Source organism: Antechinus flavipes, chromosome 2 (assembly GCF_016432865.1).
Source record: "Antechinus flavipes isolate AdamAnt ecotype Samford, QLD, Australia chromosome 2, AdamAnt_v2, whole genome shotgun sequence".
Taxonomy (NCBI): domain Eukaryota; kingdom Metazoa; phylum Chordata; class Mammalia; order Dasyuromorphia; family Dasyuridae; genus Antechinus; species Antechinus flavipes.
Genome location: NC_067399.1, coordinates 214,298,898 through 214,308,668, shown reverse-complemented (window position 1 = coordinate 214,308,668; position 9,771 = coordinate 214,298,898). Strand labels below are relative to the sequence as shown.

General features: G+C 38.7%; 1 protein-coding gene across 1 annotated transcript in view; it reads left to right on the top strand.

Annotated features, from left to right (window-relative positions):
* Positions 1 to 8,668: 8,668 nt before the first annotated feature.
* Positions 8,669 to 9,771, top strand: part of PKD1L2 (polycystin 1 like 2) — a 135,544-nt gene continuing 134,441 nt past the window's right edge. The window contains exon 1 of the mRNA XM_051973592.1: positions 8,669 to 8,963. Coding sequence (XP_051829552.1) covers positions 8,669 to 8,963 — 295 coding nt within the window. The remainder of the gene's footprint in view (positions 8,964 to 9,771) is intronic.

Below are 9,771 nucleotides of genomic sequence, written 5' to 3'. Positions count from 1 at the left end.
TCTATGAAGAATGCTCATTTTATAAGTGTACTGAATATATTGCTGAATAATAAAAGGAGTCAAAACTTTGGACTCATGCAGACAGGTCTCCACATCAAAGTATTCTCCTGCAAAGATGGAGGCCAAGTGGTAGGAACATGACTGAGAGAAAGGAAAAGAAACTTTGTCTTTTTTTAAGTTCAGAGATTGCAAAAACTTTAAAAGCTACATTTGATAAGCTACAGACTGGTAGACAGTTTCCTCTGACAAGTGCCAAAGTCTGGAATCAGAGAATGGGAAACTGAGCTGAAGCCAGCAGACCTGTTGTTTTTAAGTCCCAGTCCTTTTTCATTCAAGACTGTAGGCAATCCCTTCCCTGTTTGAATCTCAGTTTCCTCGTCTGAAAAATGGAAATAATAATAATTACCTTCGGGGCAACAAGGTGGCACAATGGTTAGAGCAACAGCCCTGAAATCAGGAGGACCTGATTTCAAATTTGGCTCAGACACTTAACACTTCCTAGCTGTGTAGTCCTAGGCAAATCACTTAACCCCAATTGCCTCAGCAAAAAACAAAACAAACCAAAAAAATAATAATTGCCTTCTCTATTTTCTAAGGCTATTGGGAAGATAGAATCAGATAATGCATTACATGAATGTGAACTATTACTATTAACCCTTTGACTGAGGATTTAAGTGGAATGATTTGCTGTTCTCCCTTTGTCTATCACAATTTCTCTAAGCCCCCCGAATAAGGGATCTATTTCCTGGAATGTTTTTCCTGCTGTTTAATCAGAGTCTGAAGAATGCTGGAATGGAATTTAGTCTTTCAAATTCTTTTATCAATGGCTCTAAGAAACGCCAGAAAACAAAGTTAAGCTTTAACTCCTGAGTGATAACACTATCAATTTGCTAATTGAAATCTGTAGACATTTGGCCCCAGAGATAAGAAGCCTTGGCCTGTGTCCTTCCTGGCTTTTCCCCTTTGAGTTAGTTTTCTATATCAGAAACCTGGCAACTCTTTCTAGCTAATACTGAAATGTGACAATGTAATGTCAATGCTCAGGATTATATTCATGAATTATGGTGAGATGGGTTAGGGATGGGGGAAAATTCCTTCATTTTTCCCCTCCATTAAGCCTCTAGACTCGATTTGCTAGAGACCTCTTGATACCCCAAACCTTTCCTATCTGGTTCTTTGTTCTTTTTTCCTCTGCTGTCTTGTTCATCAAAAGCAACACAGAGATCACTTTCTTGGGTTTTTTTTTTTTTTTAAGGGTTTTATTACTGATTGCTGCAAGAGGGCATGCTAGATTCCCTATAACCAAAAGGGAAAGTCATAGTTTTAATCAGAAGTGATTAGTGATTAGTGAGATCAGACTGTCCCTGCAGCAGACAATGATGGGCAGAGAACTAAACCTTAATTTTTGAGGTCCTTCTCAAACTAGAAGTGTCCTAGTCCTTTGCTATGGAAAGCATGGTCTTGAATTCATTCCTGGCTGTGCCTCTAGTCCTAAACGTGACTTTTCAAAACTCTAGTGACATACTAGGTGTGAATCTTCTCAAGACCAGGAAGAACTCATTTAAAATGTCAGGGCCTTCTAGCAGGATTGTTTGCTTTTTAATTTTTTTTTTTTTTTAGTTTATAAACTTAACATATATTAATAACTGTGAACTTTTCTATATATAAAGAAAAAAGAGGCAATTGCATATGAAACTGTGAATTATTAGGTACATTGTTTTATGTAGTTTTTTTTTTTTTTAAAGATAATTTAAGTTTAACATGGTAGGTCTAACCCTTACCTACTTGTTTGATTCTCCTTCAGAACTTCCTTTTTGCTTTCCTACTTTTAAAAATGATTCATTGATATGGTTTGTTTTGTTTTGTTTTTTTAAGTGACACAGTAGTGTCAATCCTGGAGTCAGGAAGACCAGAGTTTAAATACAATCTCATATCCAAAACAGTTCCAAAGAATTGTTGATAAAAAATGTTCTCTACCTCCAGAGAAAGAACTAGTGGAGTGTGAATGCAGATTGAAGCACATTTTTTTACTCTTTATTATTCTTGAGGTTTTTTGATCTGCATTTTCTTTCACAACATGGGTAACATGGAAAGGTTTTGCGTGATGATATATGTATAATAATTTCTACCAAATTGCTTGTCTTCATAGGGAAGGAGTAGAAAGCGAGATAGAAAATTTGGAACTCAAAATTTAAAAAAATGAATGCTAAAAATTTTTGTTTACATGTAATAAAAAAATTAAATGTCAAAGAGAGAGAGAAAGAGAGGGAGAGAGGGAGAGAGAGGGAGAGGGGGAAGGAGAGAGGGAGAGAGAGGGAGAGGGAGGGAGAGGGAGAGGGAGAGGGAGGAAGAGGGGGAGGGAGAGGGAGAGAGGAAAGAGGGAGGGAGGGAGGGAGGGAGAGGGGGGGAAGGAGAGAGGGGGAGGGAGAGGGAGGGAGAGGGAGGGAGAGAAACAATTCAATCTCAGATAATTACTAGCTATGTGATCCTGGGCAAGCAAATCCCTTAGCTTTTGTTTGCCTTAATATCCTCATTTGAAAAAGGGATTAATAATAGCATTGACTTTCCAGAATTCTTGTGAGGATCAAATGAGATAATATTTGTAAAGTGCTTAACTGTGTGCTATCTAGCACATAGTAAACTGTATATAAATGTTGACTATAATTAATTTTTATTATTTTTAACATCATTATTACTACTCTACTCCACCCTACTCTCTCTCTCTCAAACAAACAAACAAAAAAAAGGAAAATCAAAGATGTTGTTTCTTTATTAAGCCACTCCCTTCAGGCTTCATCAGGAAGGCTGACTTTCTCCACACTACCAAACCAGCCTTTCCTACCTTTTCTGCTACCTTCATCGCCAGCCAGGTACTTTCTTCGAGGCAGGGCAGCTGCAACAGAGAATCTAGAACTCACATCACCTCTGCTGAGATGACTGTGCCTAGATTGGACTGTCCGCTAGCTTGCAGCAGTTAATACATAAATAATTCACGAAGTGAGGAGTCTTTGGGCAGGACTCATAGGCACTGGCCAGACAGACCCCATTGTGTCTGTCATCTCCACATTACTATGCACACCTAGGGCTTAGAAAAATGCAAAGGGAAACCTGAAGGGGAAAGAGTAAAGTCAGGAGACAAAAAATCCTATTGCTTTAAATGTGAACGAATAAATTAATAACACTAAGTTCTTACTGTGTGCAAGACACGTTGTCAAGCACTTACAGATACAAGCAAAAAGATAGTCTGGTATATACTGAGTATAGATGTGTGTATATTTATAACTGTGTATAAGTACGAATATTAACACACAGACACTTGCACACACATTGCAGTCTTGTGGAGGATCAGTTGGACGGAGCTATCAGTCACTGCAGCAGTTCATGGAGCCCTCCAAAGGATCAGTGTGATCCCAAAGATTGCTTTGGGAAAGAGCTTCCCTTCCTTCATTATTCTCCTTGCCCTTTTCTCGATTTTGGTACTTTAAAACCGGACCGCAGTACTGCTGGCTCATCCAGAAAAGAATGTTAATACCTTATTATCCCATTAACACCTCATCATCCCTCAATACGGCACCTCAGGAAACCCAACCCAACCTCCTTATGTAAAGGATATAGTGAAAGGTATAACAAGAATCACACAAGATAAAAAGATACAGAGTGGCTGCAAATAGTACCTGTGAAAAAGTAAGTTTATTTGGAGAGCTCATTGATTTTCCAAAGGAAAAGTCAATTCAACAGCATTTATTGAGCACCTCCTGTATGCAAGGCACTGGGGGATCAAAGGGAAGGACAGCACAATCTAATCTCTGACTTGAAGTAGGTTACATTGTTTTTTTATTTATTTTTAGTTTTATTTTTTTATTATAACTTTTTATTGACAGAACACATGCCTGGATAATTTTTTACAACATTGTCCCTTGCACTCACTTCTGTTCCGATTTTTCCCCTCCCTCCCTCCACCCCCTCCCCCAATGGCAAGCAGTCCTTTACATGTTAAATAGGTTACAGTATATCCTAGATACAATATATGTGTGCAGAACCGGACAGTTCTCTTGTTGCACAGGGAGAATTGGATTCAGAAGGTATAAATAACCTGGGAAGAAAAACAAAAATGCAAATAGTTTACATTCATTTCCCAGTGTTCTTTCTTTGGGTGTAGCTGCTTCTGTTCATCCTTGATCAATTGAAACTGAGTTAGAGCTTCTCTTTGTCGAAGAGATCCACTTCCATCAGAATACATCCTCAAACAGTATTGTTGTTGAGGTATATAATGATCTCCTGGTTCTGCTCATTTCACTTAGCATCACTTCATGTAAGTCTCTCCAAGCCTCTCTGTTCTCATCCTGCTGGTCATTTCTTACAGAACAATAATATTCCATAACATTCATATACTACATTCTCCAATTGAAGGGCATCACTCAGTGTCCAGTTTCTAGTAGCTTACGTTCTAATAGGAGAAACTATATATAAGGGAGTAGGGACCAGGGAGGAGCACTTTGTTCCAGAGATATAAATATGGTGAATGGGACCTTAGGGGAGTAGATGATGAGACTTCAATTAAAAATGATGATACAGAATGGTTCCAAAAGGGGAGTGTGCAAAGGGAAAGTGTGCAAAGAGGGCGGTGAGACAGCTGGTGAGGAAGTTATGGGGATGGTGAAAGCCTAGTAATTCAATTAATTTAAGTATTGGTTCTATATGTAGCCCTGTGCTAGGTACTGGGAATAAAAAAAAAAAAAAAAAGCAAAAACAAGACAGTCCCTGAACTCAGAGAACTTACATTTTATTGGAGAGAATACAACCTTGTATGCATGTTAAATATGGTACAAGATAGAGAAGAGGATGAAGGAGAGAGAAAAGAGTCCTAACATCTGGGGGGAATAGGAAAGTCTTCAAGAGGAGATGGCAAACACATAAAGCTTTAAAAGAAGTTTAGAGAGAGGAAAGAATAGGGAATTTTAGCTATGGCAGGAGGGAGGTGGGAGATGGGAGGATCAGGAGGTAAGAGAAAACATAGTAAGTCTGAAAAAGGGCAGATCTAAATCTTATTTCTAGAAAAATACTCAGGGTTGGAGAATAGATTTCAGTATCTTCACAACAGTTCTTCCTCCTGAACTGATTCAGGTGCCAGATTCCTTGTCCCAGGAGGTCAGAAGGAACCGATTAGGGGAAAACAAAACAAAACATGGCATTCTATCTCCCAACTCCATGCTTTTGCATGAACTGTCCTAGACCCCTGAAGGGCACTCCCTCCCTCTTCATCTCTTCTTAAAGTGCCTTCCTTGCTTCCTTCAAGTGTCACCTCCTATAAGAGGCATTTTCTAATTTTACCAGTTGTTTTGCCTGTACATACACAGCTGTAAACATAGAAACAAATATACAATATATAGTTGTATATATATGTGTGTGTATTGTTATCTTCTGTTCATATTTTCCCCCTTGGTCCACAAGCATTTATTCAATGCCAACTATGAATCAGATGGGGTGCTAAGCGCTGGGAGTACAAAGAAAGGCGAAATGCAGTCCCTGGGCTCAAGGAGCTCTCTTTCTAATGTTAGCATCCAACAAAAAACACAACAAACAAACAAAAAAATTAGGCACACGGAGTAGATGGCACATCATCTTAGACAGAAAGGGACTAGCAGCTAGGGAGAGTCGGAAAAATTCTTATGAATAAGTTGGGATTTGAGCTGCCTTGGAAGAAGCCATGAAAATTATGAGGAAGAAGTGAGAATGGAGGTTATTTTAATGAATTCTCTTAATTAAACATGTCTCATGGCATGAGGGAAGAGCAAATGCACTGAGAAAGAAAGCAGCGTGTCCTGTCTGACAAGCCAATGTGGCTCCTTAGAATTTGTGGAGGGGATTAAAATGTAAGAGCACTGCAAAGATTGGACAGATCTCAGGAAAAAAGATTTTGATTGGAAATATAAAATTTGGGAGTTATCTGCTTCAAAATTATTATTAAACTCATAGGAGCTGATGAGCTCACCAAATGATGAGAGAGAGGGTGGGACAAAGAGGGGGAGAAGAGAGAGAGAAGAGAAGAGAAGGTCCTGGACAGAACCTTGGGATATACTCATAGCACTATGACATCTTTCCTCTGATCTGCGTTTAGGTCTGTTACCTGAATCCCTCATCTATTGCCCTCAGACTATTGCCAATAGTCTACTCTGAGATGATGATAATTTTTATTTCTCCTACCATTCATATTCACCCAAATGCTTTACAATGTGCTTTTCTCTCTAGTTCTTGGATTTCCTCATACAAATGTACCTTAATATGTAGTGCCACACCTCTAATCTATCATTTTTCTTTTAAATATCAAGGCCATATTTTAGAGAGAGGTCTCATTACATCACACCTTCATAATAACCTCATGACCAAATTAATTCATTGTGTCAACATCTTTATTTAATTTTGCTTTTGTTACCCATACTTTGTGTGTAGATTACAGAGCTCATGGTTTTTATTATTGATGTCTTTTCTGGATTTTATGAACTTAAGACAAATGCAAGGATCTAGAAGATGAACCAACATTAGAGAAGATTACACATTCCATTTCCCAATAATAGTCTGTGTATCCAAGAATTATTGGAAAGATTGAGAAGTAATGGATGTCACTATTGACCACATGGGATGATGGAGGTTTGTGAGAATGAAATAGATTTTTTTGCTGTTATCTGAATCAACACAGAGCCCCATCTAGAAGAAAGCACGAATGTGAGATATCCCAGTTGTAAGAAAGATAGACTATGTCTTCCACATTAGGAGAAGAGTGTGTGAGGTAATACAAGCTAAGAAGCAGGGTGATTGTTGACTAGAGTACATCAAGACAAACTAGGGATTACCCAGGAACACGTTCTGAATATGCTAACCCTTTTCCTTCTCAGAATTATAAATTTGGAGGATTAGAGCTCCAAGCAACCTTAAGGGAAAGAGAAATGAGTTTCTAAGACCCAGAGATATGATCGGTATTGCTATTTTTGTTTTGCTATTCATTTCTGTCTTAATTAAACAGTTTTGTTTTAAAACAATGCTCCTTGACTTACATGAACTGATGCTAAGTGAAATGAGCAGAACCAGGAGATCATTATACACTTCGACAACGATATTGTATGAGGACATATTTTGATGGAAGAGGATTTCTTTGACAAAGAGACCTAACTGAGTTTCAATTGATAAATGACGGACAAAAGCAGCTACACCCAAAGAAAGAACACTGGGAAACGAATGTGAACTATCTGCATTTTTGTTTTTCTTCCCGGGTTATTTATACCTTCTGAATCCAATTCTCCCTGTGCAACAAGAGAACTGTTCGGTTCTGCAAACATATATTGTAACTAGGATATACTGCAACATATCCAACATATAAAGGACTGCTTGCCATCTAGGGGAGGGAGTGGAGGGAGGGAGGGGAAAAAAATTGGAACAGAAACGAGTGCAAAGGATAATGTTGTAAAAAAAAAAAAAAATTACCCTGGCATGGATTCTGTCAATATAAAGTAATTATTAAATAAAAATTAAAAAAAAAAAAAAAACAATGCTCCTTGATCTTTTAACATGTACTGGATATTTTAACATGGTAGGCAACTGTAAATACCTAGACCTGAAGTCATTTCAGAAGACCTGAGTTTTCAATTTGGGATAAAATAAAGTAAGAGAAATAGATGAGATACTAATTAATTTAAGTTGGTTAGAGACCAGGCTTGACTGGATCATGGGCCATTTTCCTCCAATTCTGGTAAATGACATATATGAGTTCTGAATTAGTATAGATGATCTCAGGCTAGCACAAATACTAGGAACACTCCCGTGTACCATGATGGTTATATAAGGCAAGGGTCAAATCTCATTCACCTTTGCATCTCCCCACCAATGTGCATTAGGCTTTGCATATAGTAGGTGCTTAATAAATATTTCTCAAGTTGAATTCATTGAATGAAAGTCAGCTGCAACAAAAGGAAATTCCATGTTATAAAATCATCTCCCTCAAAGAAAATGTCAGCAAGGTCTAAAGGCTCTGAGTGTTTCCACTTTTATGCTAGAGTCAGACTAATTTTGTAATGTGTTTTTATTCAGGAAGGTTTATATCTTAAAACCTGGTGAAGCTTAGATTAATAGGTATTCAGGCTATCTGGGAGAGAGAACTGTTATCATGGGGCACAGCTGGCAGTCTGAGACAATAGAATGGGTCAGGAGCAGTAATTGGACCTCTCTTCCAGCCAATGATTCTGATTTGACTAATATTCCTTGTCTATCATGTCATTTTCAGATGCAGGAAGCTTTTCACACACTTTTAGACCTTTCTGCTCAAATCTGACTGATAGCAAAGAAGTTTTATCTCAAACTTACAGATGTTCCAATTATTAAAAAAAAACAACAGGTAACATCTATCAACCTGATCTGTCCTTTACCAAGAGAACCATATAAATTAGAAAAAACAGGCATTTAAACAATAACTATGTAAGGTAGAGAGCACTAAGAGTGGGTGTCTGTTTGTTCTAAGATAGGATTTCTGCTAATGGCTGCTGCTATTACTGGATGACACGAGGTGGGGAAAGAGAGATTTATGGAATCAGACACGATTGAAAACCAGCAAACCAAGTGGGAACAGCAGGACACTGCCTCTGTGTGCTGGGGTAGAGGTAGTCCTGGCGAGCCCAGAATGTGGCCTGTAATGCTCATTCTGTTCCTCTTATCTCTGAGGCTGAGGGCCATTGATACAGCCCCAGAAACGGGGATCCATTGCTCCACCAACCAAGTGGCCTTTGATCACTCATGCTATGAGTTTGTGGGACATAAGCGCCCTTTTGCTAGTGCCCAGAAGTGGTGCGAGAAGCAGGGGGGGCATCTTATCTTCATCAACAGTCCAGAAACCCAGCAGTTCCTGCAAAGAAACATCCCTGAAGAAAGGGAGTGGTGGATAGGACTTACCTATGCACGGAATGAAACTGCAGAAGGTAGGTTCTGAAACAGAGTATGAATTCTCCACTTCTTAATCTGAATTTCACTGGACAAATCATTTGTTTCCATTTTAACTGCCACATGTTATAGCTCTGGGAATATAGCTTCAGAAAAGCATGGTGGAGAGGGATGGTCATAGATAGAGAGTTGGAAGGTATCTTAGAGATCACCTAATTTGGCCTCTATAAGGAAAAAAGGAAGTCAGTAGCAGAGTTTCCTCATCGCTGAAATGAGAACACTCTTTCTAGTTCTACAATTCTATAATTTAATTGTTATAATGATCATAATTATTCTGTTTTTCTGAGTGCAAGGAGATGGGAACCCAAGACCTCTGACTCCATGTTTGTTTTTCTATCTCATTGTGTGCCTGACACATAGTAAGTATTTAACAGATGCTTGCGGACTGACAGATTGATTGACTGTCTAGATCTGGAATTGGAATCCGTGGGTTCAACTTTTGGCTCCTCTATTTAGAAGGTGTATAACTCCTGCTCCACAGCTTGGACTGGAATAACAAGGTTGGGATTTGTCAGAGACCATTATCTGGTCCATAATGCTAATGCTTTCTCTTAAGAAACCAACAAACCTTTTAAAAACCACATAAATGAAAATGGCAGGCTCCTTTATGCTTTACACAGTGCCTTAAAGGAATAGATCACAGAGGACCAAATGGTTTCCTGGCTTATGTCAAAACTCTCTCCCCAGTTCGAATAACAAGGTCTGCCAACTGAATCATGTTATATGATCCGGAGCAAGCCAATCCCACCCCCACCCCCAGTCTCAGTTTCCTCATCTGTAAAAACG